Source organism: Rana temporaria, chromosome 4 (genome assembly GCF_905171775.1).
Source record: "Rana temporaria chromosome 4, aRanTem1.1, whole genome shotgun sequence".
Taxonomy (NCBI): domain Eukaryota; kingdom Metazoa; phylum Chordata; class Amphibia; order Anura; family Ranidae; genus Rana; species Rana temporaria.
In genome coordinates, this window is record NC_053492.1 from 296,271,640 (window position 1) to 296,285,831 (window position 14,192).

The following is a 14,192-nucleotide window of genomic DNA, read 5'->3' on the forward strand; positions in this document are numbered from 1 at the left end:
ATCTGTGCCCAGTCTTGCCACACAGAGTTAATCCAGTGCTGAGCAATCCTGTTTTATTTTTCAGTGAAATAAAACAGACTTAAAGAGAAAAACTTTAGTCCGTTCAGCCCCCTTGCTGTAAGTGACAGGTTATTTACATATCTTATGGACTAGCCTGGATAAAGGGATTTTTTAATTCCCACCCCACTCCTTTTCTGAAGTCATGTGGTTACTTTTCTGGATTTTGACTGGATGTTAGTGATCGTAGCAGAATTTAGTGTAAGGAATACACAGGAAAAAATGCATGTTGACAAGGGGAGTGTAAAGGTGGGCGGGGAGCCTACTGACATCACGACTCCACCCACCCAGCTCCAGACAACCGATCCACCCACAGAATCTGCAGTTTTTCAGGTCTCATAACAGACAGAGGGGAGACATTTGACAGGCAAGGATACATGCAGGAGGCATCTATGTCCTTATAGATCAGCACTATGGCAGTATTTTAGAAAGGATGAGGGTGGGTTTACATCCACTTTAAGGTAAAAAATGTCCCAGCATTTGCATCACCCCCTCACTCCCTTAAAAGTAATTCTCCAATCCAGGGCTGTTCCCGTCTGCAGCGGCACTAATCTCTCTCTTGTCACCGGACAGAGAGGTGGCAGCAGGAGCCACTGTCAATCAAATTAGGTCAGGACAAATAACATGAACAGTGAAAGTATGGGACATTAACAGTGCTAAGAACCTCAGGAATGGACACAAAACACTTATGTGCTAAAAATTCTGTTGCCGTCACATGGAATGATGATATTGCATTATAAAAAGCACCTTATGTATCCCAACCACTAATATAATATCAGATTACACCAGGCACTACGTGATGTTATAGCATATGTTGTCCAAAAATAGCAAATACAGCTCACAATACAAATCAGTGGTACAAGAATAAATACTTAATCTCAACAAGTTTTCATCGCTTGCCCTTTCGCAGGAGATTTCAAGGTGCTGGTAACAGAAAGATGGGTGCATAAATAAATATATTAAAAGGAATTACCTGGGAATTAGCCTTGAGGGGAGGGAGACACAATGTATGAAAACACCATCAGATTTATACAGCAGCCTGCAAGACACTACGGCCAAAAGCTGAGTCCTCTGCTGCCTTAAAATCCACCTGATAAAGTCTTGTGAACTAATAAAGTGTGGCGCTGTTACTGTAACGGAGAGATAAGTAAATCTTATACAATAATATCCTCCCCTATGACAGCATAAACAACCTCATAGGGTGTGATCCCTTAGAGGAAATGTGTGATATTTAAGTGTACCACACTTGGAAAATTCTGTTGGAAGTGCAGTCGCTGTAGATCAGAAGGGGACATGCAAGGAAAATAAAAAACAGCATTTTACCTTGCACATGATTGGATGAATAAATTAGCAGAGCTTCCCCTCATTTCAGATCTACCCCTCAGATTTACAGTGACTGCACTTCCAAGTGCCCTTTTAGTGCACTTGCAGTGCAAAGTGGATTTGCCTTTCGTAAATGACCACCTATGTGTCCTCACAGCCTACACAGATGGGCTGATTATAGCCACAGGTAATCCAATTGTCTTACAACATGAGATGGAGAAAGCGTGAGTTGACAAAACACCTTCACCATCCAATTAGGGGATAAAATATGGGTACTCTTACCGGACAGCGCGGATCCAACTCACCGTACCGTAGTGGAACTTGTAAGCATGGAAAGCTAGATCAATGCTTCAGTGGAAATCCTCGTGGGTACTTCCAAGTTCAAGTTCTTTTCCGCCTCACCAACAGTGGTATGTGTTTAATGGAAAAAGAAAAAAGGAATACCTCCTCATAGTGTAAAAAAGTAAAAATTATTCCCATAAAAATTCTCCACAGCCACATGCAAGTTAATGTAAAACGACCAAATACAAAAAACATCCAAACAAAAAATTCCAAATTTCAAAAGTTCAAATTGAAAGTTGCAAAAGCGCAGTATGGAGGTGGCTGGAGCCGTATTTACCCTGCACGTTTAGTTTAAAACAGACTTCAACTGGGGTGTACCCACCGTACGGCGAGTTGGATCCATGCTGTCCGATAAGAATACCCATCTTTTATCCCCTAATTGGATGGTGAACGCACTCCTGGGCGTTTTGTCCATCTCATGTTGAAAGACAATTGGATTGCCTGTGGCTATAATCAGCCCATATGTGTAGGCTGTGAGGACACATAATATTCTAACAGTGGAAAAATCACAGTTTATGACGCACATATTTTAACCTTAATGGTATTTATATTTTCACATTGTTTACTGTCATTGATGTTTTACATCTATATATGTGGTTTGGATACAAACATTTTTGCTTGTAATTAAATTTTATATGCATTTTTCGATTTACACATATTTTTGTGGTACACCTAAATATCACACCATTTCCTCTAAGTCAAGGATCCTCAAACTACGGCCCTCCAGCTGTTACGGAACTACACATCCCATGAGGCATTGTAAAACTCTGACATTCACAGAGATGACTAGGCATGATGGGAATTGTAGTTCCTGAACAACTGGAGGGCCATAGTTTGAAGACCCATGCTCTAAGTGATCACACCCTATGAGGTAGTTTACACCGTCAATGGGGAAAAATATATTATCGTATAAGATTTACTTATCTCTCCGTTACAGTAACAGCACCACACTTTATCATTTCAATTTTCACAAAACTAGTCTGTTTGCTGTGTTTGGCAGCTTTTGTATGCTCAGAGGATTGGCGCAATATTTTTACTTTTTTCTTGAAAATCTTGTGAACGTATGTACCAAATACCAAGTAGCGGCCTTGCAAATCTGCGCCACTGACGCAGGATGGCGAAAAGCCCAGGAGGTTCCAACACTCCTGGTAGAATGAACTCTTACCCCAAAGGGAGGAGCTTTACCTTTCAGGTCATAGGCCTGAGTGATTAACTATGATTAAAATGGTGCATGCTCTCTGAATGAACAGCCACCCAGGCCGTTTCTTTAGAGTCCTGTACCGTAAACGGCGGCTCCCACGCGCATCCGCGAGAGTGACGTCATTGCAGCTCCTGCCAGTCACACAGCCGCAAAGTCCGTGAAGACTGAAAGCAAGACCGGGTGAAGATGAAGCGCCTGCATCTGGGACAGCTTGGCCCTGGAAGGGCTTCATTTTAAAAGGTATGTTTAACATGATGTGCATTATGACATAACCTTTCAGGGTACAAAACAAAAATTGCCCAGAAGTTTACTAGCGCTTTAAAAGAGAAATATGGCCAAAGCTTTTGGGTCACAGGAGTGCACTTTAGTCCACAGTCGGCTGACGATACAGAACTGCTTAAGGCTTTGAACAATCCCAGCCATATTGTCGGTTTCCACCCAGATGCCTAATCAGCAGCTGTCTCAGTCTCTCAGTGTGTGGCTAAGAGCCAGAACCAGCGGCTCCCGCCCCCTCCCCAAGTCCAGCACTGTGCCGACAGTTACCGCTCAGTTACCGACAGTTATTAACGGTCATGTGATCATTCAGTTCTCTGGCTTAAAACTAGCAGGAGACTGCTGCAGCAGCAGACTGATGTTGCAGCACAAAGGCGAGTGTATATGTTTTTTTTTTTTTTTTTTACATACCCCAAAACTTAAACAGCCGCTTGGAGAACAGCCAATACTAGGATCTGTGGATACAGATGCCTCCACCTTGAAAAACGTAGAAAATGTGTGAACAGAAAACCAGGTCACACCCCTACAGATCTGACCTCATCATCACTTTTACAAAGTCCACACAGACTGAAAAGTGTACCATACTGACCATATGTAGAATACTTTACACATAGGGATTTACAGCACAGTGAAAGGAAATACATCGTATTACCTTTCTGCGGGTATGTGCATCAACCCCCAAATTTTTTTTTAATAGTTATGACAATAAGTAGGAGACCGAGTAAAGGCCCCCAGTATCTGCTAAATTAAGGGTCTAGAGATGGTTCTAAATGCTATCGCAAATAAACACAAAAGCACTGCAGACATACCTGATGGGTACCTGCCAAATGATGAGCTTTTAAAGTATGGTTGTAAACAGATATCAGGACATGGAAGACGTACTGGCCTGGCCAAAAAGTGTCCTTATAGCTAAAGTGAACAAAATGTCAATGGCGTCATATGTACTCCTGATATTAAAAATGGATTACAGACAAAGGAACTGAGTACAGCAGCTGTACACCTGTACCTCCCAAAACCTACTTAGTTATAAGTCTCATCCAGCCATGAGGCCCACAATGACCGGACACAGGCAGCTAGCTACACACTAAACCAGAGGTCCCGAATACCCGTGTCTCCAACTGAATAGGTTATCCAAAATTAAATTACCAAATAACAGAAACTGATCAAAAAAACGAACATAAATTAATGCATCCTATGACCAAAATACTGTATATTTATGTACCCAAAAATTGTCCAAAGGAGAATCTTTCAGAATGTTAGCATTAACCTGGTCATATACAATTGTCTATAAGATAAGATGGTTAACTAGACACCACTAAATTCAACGTCCACCATACCGTATGTCTCAGATTAAACTATCCAGTTCCGGGCAATATGTGTGGTAGCATTCAAATACATTTTACAAGCAGAAATAGAACTCAGTATACTTAGCAAATGCACAGTACAAAGAAAACCCTGCCCAGACATCAGGTAAAGCAGATCAAACTCTGGTAAAAAATAAAAAAATAAAACCTGAACTGCAGAGGTACATTTTTCCCAATTCCTAGAAGTTCAGCTTTTACTCAGAGTTAAAAAAATCAGTATGCTGACAATGTTGTCCGTCACACATTCATGTGACTAGGTAAGCGCCGACTGGGAAGCTTACCACTATATGTTCTTCAGGTTGCTTCTTCTTTCTGAATTTCTTCTTATGTTCTGAAAGACCTGAGTAGTTGTGGAAGACCTCCTCAAAGTGTGACTTTGTTCTTGCTTTAGCCTCACTCTCAACTGCAAAAAAGCATGCAGAATCTTAAAAAGAGTACGAAGGTCTGCAATAACGTGTATTTTTGTGAACAACATTAAAATTATATAAAAAAAAAAAATAAAAAAAAAAAAAAAGCCTTTAATAACAAACATGTTATACTTAGGAAAAAGAAAAAACTGTGCCAACTCTTATGCCAGTTATAATACCGGGAAGGAAAAATGTTCAATATGAATAAAAACATAAAAAATTGAAAAAATATATATAAATTAGTCCAAATAAATGTCCTGATAAGTGTGAAACACAGGATATGCAGCAGGAATCTTTCAGCTGAATTCTGAACCGCAGTGAAAGGTAAAACAAATTAGTGAGACCACCACCACATAGATAGCCTCTTACCAGATTGCTAAGAGGGAATAGCCTTGAGCAAAATACACCGCTCTGTGTTAGGACCAAATCTGAGGGAATCCTGATCAAATCATCCAAGGGAAAAAACATCCAAGGGAGAAGAGCCAGCCATCCAGGAAATCCAATCCTCCACAAGAGAAAGTGGCAGCCCCTTCACTCGGAAACCACGCAGTCCCCCAGAATAGAAACAGACTATAGTGTGGTACCGTTTGAGGGTATTTATTTAAATGTAAAAAATTGTACTTACAATCATCATTAAAAGTTTGAGCATAAAAGCAAGTGTCGGCCGGCAACGAGAGCCCTTCCTCGTTCAAATTGAGCGCGGTAGCGTCACTGAGTGCAGTTATACTTACCTGCTCTGTGCAGTTGTTTTGCACACAGCAGCCCCAGTCCTCCTCTTCTCAGGTCCACCGTTGGCTCTCCTGGCCCCTCCATCCTGCTGAGTGCCCCCACAGCAAGCAGCTTGCTATGGGGGAACCCGAGCAAGGTCACTACGGAGCCGCTGCTCTGTGTGTCCATTCACACAAGGAGCGTGGCTCGGTCCCGCCCCCACTCTCTCCTTCTTGGCTCACTGGTTGTGATTGACAGTAGCGGGAGCCAATGGCTTCCGCTGCGGTCTCAGCTGATTGGGAGGGGGAGACCTGGGAGGGCCGAGGCTCTTGTGCACATCGCTGGATTAGAATGGGGCTCAGAGGGGAACTGCGAGCACTGCTAAACACAGAAGTTTTTTTTTTACCTTCATGCATACAATGCTTTTACAGACGCTAACTGACCAGACCAAAAACACAGATCTGTGGTGGGTTTACACCAAGGAAAATGGGGATTAGCAGGAACAACAAAGCAGCCAACATTAAAATTAGGTAGCAAAAAGAAGATGCAGATAAAGATTACAATGTGAAGAACATACATGGATATTTCTCGGGGGGGGGGGGGGGATATGCTTTAAAGCGGAATAAATGCATTTCAAGGCTTTAAGAAGTTGGCGCTAAACACTTAGATTAAAGTACTTTATAGACAGACATTACCCTGTGGGCCGAGTTCACACACAATAACTGCATCCTGTGGTTATTAAATCCTATAAAAAAAGAACAAATGTCCAGAGGTACCCATAGGTACTGACTATGCACAATTAAATGCTTATCCATTGTTATGGTTTTTACAAATTTAAGTAATACCTGTTTGCAGAGCCATTTTAATGCAGGCAAAAAATGAAACCTTAAAGTAAAAGTATACCCTAAAACCTTATTATTATTTTGGATAGAGTACCGGTATGGAAGTATTTCCTGTATGGATTTCTCCTTATGAACTTTAATTAGCGCTGCACTATTTTATGTTATACTGATCTGGGGCGTTGTAAATTTACCTGGCATGTTCAGCTGCTGTTTATATGCGTTTATGATTTTTGCGCTGGTATAATTCATTACTGTGATATCTAGTTGGGTATCTAAGATAGTGAAGGGAGCTTTCCTCAGCTTTCTTATGTGGAACACATAAAAAATTAAAAAAATAAACACATTCACTGGGATTTACCCTTAACATAAACAGAGGAATTTTGAATAACCTGTAAATTCCATATCTCAGAGCACATTACAGGAAACAGGCAACTTATTTATATACCATGGGTTTAAAGGCTGGTACCTTCAGATGATTGGACATTGGTTAACTTTTGAGGATACGTCCACACCTGGGGCGCCTTCCCTATAAACCTCCTTGAGTCCTCTGTTTAGTAGAAAATAATGCAAAGTAACAAAGATAGTTTTGGTAGGGTGGCCTGTGTCCTGTACTGTACAATAAGATTTACACGTTTACAGGAAAGTAAAAATTCCTCTGATCTTGATCGTACAGGACACAAGCAATGTGTTCATATACCATGGGCCATCCTCAACAAGGGTGGCCAACAACTAGGCAGATGGAACTGTGCCAAAAGGCCAGAGAAAAAACAAAACCACAAGTTCAGAGTGTCGCCACATGAAATGTGTGGCCAAAAGCTGCATCCACCGAGGCTTGGTACCTAAAGTTGGGACACTGTATAAAATCTACATAAAAACAAAATGAAGCGATTTGAAAATCTCATAAACCCATATTTCTTGATCATACATTACGGGGAACACAGAGCCTTAGTTACTTAATGGGTTATGTAGTCACCACAGGTGATTGGACACTGGCAAACCCAATTAAAAAGAGATTTTTAATACAGCTTACCTGTAAAATCTTTTTCTTGGAGTACATCACGGGACACAGAGCGGCATTCATTACTATATGGGTTATATGGAGTACCTTCAGGTGTAGACACTGGCAATCTCAAACAGGAAATGCCCCTCCCTATATAACCCCCTCCCATAGGAGGAGTACCTCAGTTTTGTAGCAAGCAGTATGCCTCCCAAAATGGTCCTCAAAAAAGAGGGGTGGGAGCTCTGTGTCCCGTGATGTACTCCAAGAAAAAGATTTTACAGGTAAGCTGTATTAAAAATCTCTTTTTCTTTATCGTACATCACGGGACACAGAGCGGCATTCATTACTATATGGGATGTCCCAAAGCAATGCTTACAATGAGGGGAGGGAGAACATCTCCAAGACAAAAGGATTTAATTTAGAGATATACTCAAATCATAATAAATCCAACTTAGTTGAGAAAAATAATTTTAAATTTTAAATTTAACTCAAAAAAGAGGAGCCCCCGGAATCCGAGGGTCTCAAACTGCAGCCTGCAGCACTGCCTGCCCGAAGGCAGTATCAGTATTCCTTCTTACGTCCAACTTGTAGAATTTTGTAAACGTGTGGACAGAAGACCAGGTTGCCGCCTTGCAAACTTGAGCCATAGAGATCTGGTGGTGTGCTGCCCAGGAGGCGCCCATGGCTCTAGTAGAATGAGCCTTTAATGATACTGGAGGAGGCAACCCTTTCAAGCCGTAGGCCTGAGTGATTAATTGCTTAATCCACCTAGAAATGGTGGACTTTGCAGCTGCCTGCCCCTTCTTGGGCCCATCCGGTAGAATGAACAGCACATCTGTTTTCCGGATCTTCTTTGTAGCTTTAAGATAGGCCTTCATGGCCCTGACAATATCCAAGGTATGCAGCAACCCTTCCTTTCTGGAAGTAGGTTTAGGGAAGAAGGATGGTAATACCAAATCCTGGTTCAAATGAAAACTGGATATGACCTTCGGTAGGAAGGATGAGGGCGGAGAACGACCCTGTCCTTATGAAAAACAAGATATGGTTCCTTACAGGATAAGGCCGCTAGCTCCGAAACTCTTCTTGCGGAAACTATGGCAACCAAAAATACTAACTTCCTTGTCAGTAGAACCAAAGGAATTTCAGCCAACGGCTCAAACGGTTGTTTCTGTAAACTTGACAGAACAAGATTTAAATCCCACGGACAAAGCGGGGATTTAACTGGAGGTCTAATACGTAAGACCCCTTGAAGGAAGGTCTTAACCAGCGAGTGGGTGGCCAGAGGCCGCTGAAACCACACTGACAGAGCAGAAATCTGTCCTTTGATTGTGCTTAATGCCAATCCTTTATCCACTCCTAGCTGGAGAAAACTTAATACTCTATCGATGGTAAATTTGCGAGAAAGCCATCGCTTGGACTCACACCAGCCTACATAGGCCTTCCAGACCCTGTAATAAATCACCCTAGAGACCGGTTTCCTGGCTCTGATTAGGGTAGAGACTACTTTCTGAGACAGACCTCTACCCCTGAGAATCAGGGATTCAGCTTCCAGGCCGTCAAATTTAGATGCCGTAAGGCAGGGTGGAGGATCGGACCTTGCGATAGCAGGTCTGGCCGTAGAGGAAGAGTCCAAGGGTCTCCCACTACCATCTTTAGGATGAGTGAGTACCATGCCCTTCTGGGCCATGCTGGAGCTACCAGGATGACTGGTATGTGTTCCACCCGGATCCTGCGCAGCAGGCGGGGTAGTAACTGGAGCGGGGGAAACGCATAAAGAAGTTTGAACTGATGCCAAGGGCAAACCAACGCATCGGTTCCGCAGGCCATCGGATCCCTTGAGCGGGATATGAACCTGTCTAGTTTCTTGTTGAGTCTCGATGCCATGATATCCACGTCCGGCACTCCCCATCTTTGGCAGAGTGCTTGAAAGACTTGTGGATGCAGAGACCATTCCCCCGGCCATAGAGTCTGGCGGCTTAAGAAGTCCGCCTGAAAGTTTTCCACTCCTGGAATGAATATTGCCGATATGCAGGGCACATGCGCCTCTGCCCATAGGAGAATCAAGCTCACCTCTCTCTGAGCGGCTTGACTCCTGGTTCCCCCTTGGTGATTTATGTATGCCACGGCCGTGGCATTGTCTGATTGAATTCTCACCGGGAACCCCTGCAATTTTGACGTCCAAGCCCTGAGGGCTAGTCGAGCAGCTCTGAGCTCCAAGATGTTGATGGGCAACTGCTTCTCTGGCTTTGCCCAAGTACCTTGGCGAGTGCAACCATCCAAAATTGCTCCCCAGCCCGTCAGGCTGGCATCTGTGGTCACTATCTTCCAAGCCACTGGGCTGAAAGACTTCCCCTTCAGTAGATTCTGAGGGTCTAACCACCAACACAGACTTTGTCGGACTCTTGATAAGAGCGGCAACGGGATATCCAAGGCCTGTGGCCTTCTGCTCCATGCTGACAGGATGGCTGCCTGTAGGATGCGAGTGCTTAGAACCAGTAGGATTAATTCCTTGATGGCTTTTACCTTCCTCAGAGGTAGGAACACTCCTTGTTGTTCTGTGTCTAATCTCATGCCGAGATATTCCAACTGCCTTGTGGGCTGGAAAGCTGACTTTTCTCGATTTAGGACCCAGCCGAACCTCTCGAGGTATTGGACCGTGAGGGCCACTGCTCGCTCCAAGCCGGGAGACGAGTGGTCTATGACTAGGAGGTCGTCCAGGTATGCTAGGATCGTGACCCCTTGGATCCTTAGCTTGGCTAGGATCGGAGCTAGGACCTTCGTGAACACCCGGGGGGCCGTAGCCAACCCGAAGGGAAGCGCCACGAATTGGAAGTGACGCGAAGCCACCATGAAGCGTAGATATCTTTGATGTGGCTGATAAATTGGAACATGAAGGTAGGCATCCTTTATGTCTATGGACGCCATGAAGTCGTCCTTCTGGAGTGTGGCAGCTGCTGACCGCACGGATTCCATCCGAAATGAGCGGATCTTTAGATATGCATTTACCATCTTTAGGTCCAAAATTGGCCTGACATCTCCATTGGATTTTGGGATGATGAATAGGTTGGAGTAGAAACCCAGCCCCTGTTCCAGGACTGGTACCTCTACTATTACTTCCTGGGAAAGTAGATGATCTAATGCCGATCTTAATGCAGCTCCCTTTTCCGGATCGTTTGGAATCCTCGACTTCTGGAAATGAGGAGGAGGAAACCTTAGGAAATCTAATTTGTAGCCTGTGGCCACGGAAGACCGTACCCACTCGTCGGGAATGCTGGCTTCCCAAATCTCTGAAAAGAGTCGCAGCCTTCCCCCCACCTTCGTGGGTGGGGGCGCCCCTTCATAAGGTTGGCTTGGGGGCTGGTTTTGCTGGTTTGCGAAACCACTGCCTTTTGCCTCTAACAGCCTGTCCTTGTGATTTGCTGTTGAAGCCGAAGTTTGCTTTTGCAGGAGGCCGTCGATACTGCTTGGCATTAGAGGGCCCCTGCCCAGGGGAATACTGTCGTTTAAACGCAGGCCCCTGAACCTTCTTCTTAGTTGGCAAGAGAGTACTCTTGCCGTTTGAAATGGTCTGAATGTATTTATCTAGGTCTTCTCCGAAGAGTCGTCCTCCATGGAAGGGGAACCCTACCAGGAGCTTCTTGCATGGGGGCTCAGCCTCCCAGCTTTTTAACCATAAGAGTCTTCTCATATGGATAAGGGATAACGATAAACGTGACGCTTGCTGGATAGAATCCTTGATTGCGTCTACCGTAAAACATATGGCCTTAGGGACATCCGAAAATTCTTCTGCCTGCTGGGCAGGAATAAGTTTAAGCATCTGCTTAAATTGATCCGATAATGCTTGAGCGACCCCAATCGCAGCCACAGCTGGCTGTACTACTGCCCCTGCAGTAGTGAAGGAGTTCTTAAGTAGTGCTTCCAAGCGCTTATCAACTGGATCCTTGAACACCTGTATGTTTTCTACAGGGCATGTTAACGATTTGTTAACACATGAGATGGCTGCGTCCACTGCAGGAGTAGCCCATCTTTTGGAAAATTTTTCTTCCATAGGATATAGGACAGAGAACTTCTTAGGTGGTAAGAAGATCTTATCTGGCTTGTTCCAATCTTGGAACAAAACTCCCTCTAATAGAGGATGGATCGGAAACACAGCATTGCTTTGAGGCGCCCTCAGTGAGCCCAAAGCTGAAACCGTCGATACCTGGAGATCTGGTACTGGCAAGTTGAATGCCCTATGGACCAAGTCCGACAATCCTTGAATCCACCAGCTCTCCCTCAGGGAGACTGCCCCAGACTCCTCTGTATCCGGATCCTCGATCCCTGAACCTACTTGGTCCTTGTCCAAGAGGTCGTCCAATTCCCCTGAGGAAAGGACCTCCTCTTCTGAGGGTCCGTGCTCGGGCGACGGAGATCTATTCCGCTTACTGCCCCGCATAGCTGCGGCTATCATTTTACCCATGCTTTTCTGCATCTCTTTTAAAGAGGTGAGTAATACCTCCTCCGTGACCATCTTAGGGTTGGACTGACCCGCGTCAGCTCCAGCCCCAGATCCCGATGGCCCCAAGGCTCCCTGTGGGGAAAGCAGCGGCATAGCTTTGTCCGAGACCTCAGACTCTCTGGGGGAATCCCCACCTCTTGTACCCTTGTTTTTTGATGCCATGGTACAATACCGAGGTACACCTGCTACTTATTGGTACCTGGGACTTATAAATAGTTAAATGCCCAAACACCTGTTTGGGGGATAAAAAAATGCTTCCTCTCCCCTAGATGACACTTTTTTTTTTTTTTTTTTTTTTTTTTTCAAATCTAGGAAAGAAAAAACATTCTGTCCCCCTGAGTAGTATTGCAAGAAAAACTATGAGATGGAAAAGAAACAGCCTATTCCTAGGCTTGAAAACAGTCTTTCTGAAGACTGCAATATTCTTTCTGGCCACTGTGTGTCCTCGGCGCCCCGTGCTTGCCGTTCTGGTCTTTCCTCCTCAGTTCCAAAGTATTGAATGAGCTATATGGAACAAACAAGGAAGGGCCGCCCCTTCCTTAAGCCACTGACCCGCCCTTCCCCCCCAGCAATCTCAAACAGGAAATGCCCCTCCCGACAGGGGGGGGGTGGGGTTGGGAGGAAGGGACCTCTCTGCTCCAGCAAACTGCAGCCTGCAGCCTGGAACCATGAGGAGGTCAGCGTTTTGCCTGCTTTGCAGGCCGTGAGGAGGAAGACTGAATGGAGCATCGCCTGGAGGCTTGCAGGTAAGCACAGCTCTCTGACACACACATATACTTTTATATCACACAGGCCCCACTCAATGCTTTTCCAACACTACAAGGGAGGTCACATCTTATGGGGAATAATACATATAGAGCCATCCTATCTTTATGATATGTGACTAGTTTGCCAGATGCAGTGCATAACTTTAGGCATGTCCCCTGTGACCCCCCAGAAAAAACCTGCTAAGAACCAAGTTCCGCAAGTTTTCCCCTCACTTACCTGCTCCATGCCGCAGGACTTTGCCAAGCAAGAGGCCCAATCTTCCCCCATCTCGGTGGGGATGTCTAGACCTTCAGGCCCTGGGTTCCTATGAAGGATCCACTGTCCTGGGCCCATATAGCACTCTGGCAACAGAAACATTAGGCACCCAAAGGTTTCTAAGTTCTGGGCCCAGGGTCCAGCTCTCTAAAAAGAAAAGCATTATGGGCTATACCCCAAGGGTTTGGGGTCCGGTTACTGACCACTTTAGCGCTGAGGCTTTTTTGGACAGAACCGGTTAGCTCACCTAATCCCAAGGATGTGGAGGCAAGCTAAACCATGACTAACACCTAAGACACTGGCGGAAAAAACTGAGGTACTCCTCCTATGGGAGGGGGTTATATAGGGAGGGGCATTTCCTGTTTGAGATTGCCAGTGTCTACACCTGAAGGTACTCCATATAACCCATATAGTAATGAATGCCGCTCTGTGTCCCGTGATGTACGATAAAGAAAATTGTGTTTCTCCCCTATATAAAACCCCTCCCAAATGGAGAGAACCTCTGTTTTTTTGGCCAGTGTTTAAGGTGGTTGGTAATGTTCAACATGTGCTATGAAGAAAAATGCTCTTTTGATGGTCTGGCTGCGGAGACCTAGGAGCTATAACCGGATCCATACCTTGGGCCGATATCAAAAGCCTAAGATGGTTGGTACCCGGGCCTCGTGTAATGAAGAAACAAGGTTTGCCTGTAATGTCTCTCTGCGAAGGTCTAGGCTCTGGGATCCAGACTTTGGTGTACTAATACATTTGTCAAACGAAAAGTTTCTGGCAGAGTCTTCTACAGGTCCAGGTATGAGGTTTCTCTAATGGAACCCTCGGTAAACCTGAAGGTTGGCACTGCCTGCCGTGATGGGTGAAAGCTGGAACTACTTTTAGTAGCTTTCCTGCGGCGTGGATAAGGAAAGAGGAGGATAATTTTATATTATATTATCTTCTGTGAGTAGGATGTCTTTCTGGTTCTCACCACTGGAGGGAGTAAGTGAAAACCTGGTGTTTTCTTACATAGCCATCCAGGATACAAGCTCAGTGAAGCTCTGCCACAATAAACGTATATAGGGGTCCACAAGATGCCTTCAGTAATCTCTCCCCTCTCTTCCTGTTCTCCTGGGCTGGGAGCGCGCTTTTGCTGTCTAAGTGAGACAGAGATAGGAGGA

General features: G+C 44.8%; 1 protein-coding gene across 1 annotated transcript in view; it reads right to left on the bottom strand.

Moving 5' to 3' along the window:
• AHI1 (Abelson helper integration site 1) overlaps window positions 1–14,192 on the bottom strand; it is a 329,300-nt gene that overhangs the window by 291,684 nt on the left and 23,424 nt on the right. The window contains exon 3 of the mRNA XM_040350481.1: window positions 4,842–4,963. Within this exon, the coding sequence (XP_040206415.1) occupies window positions 4,842–4,963 (122 nt within the window). The remainder of the gene's footprint in view (window positions 1–4,841; window positions 4,964–14,192) is intronic.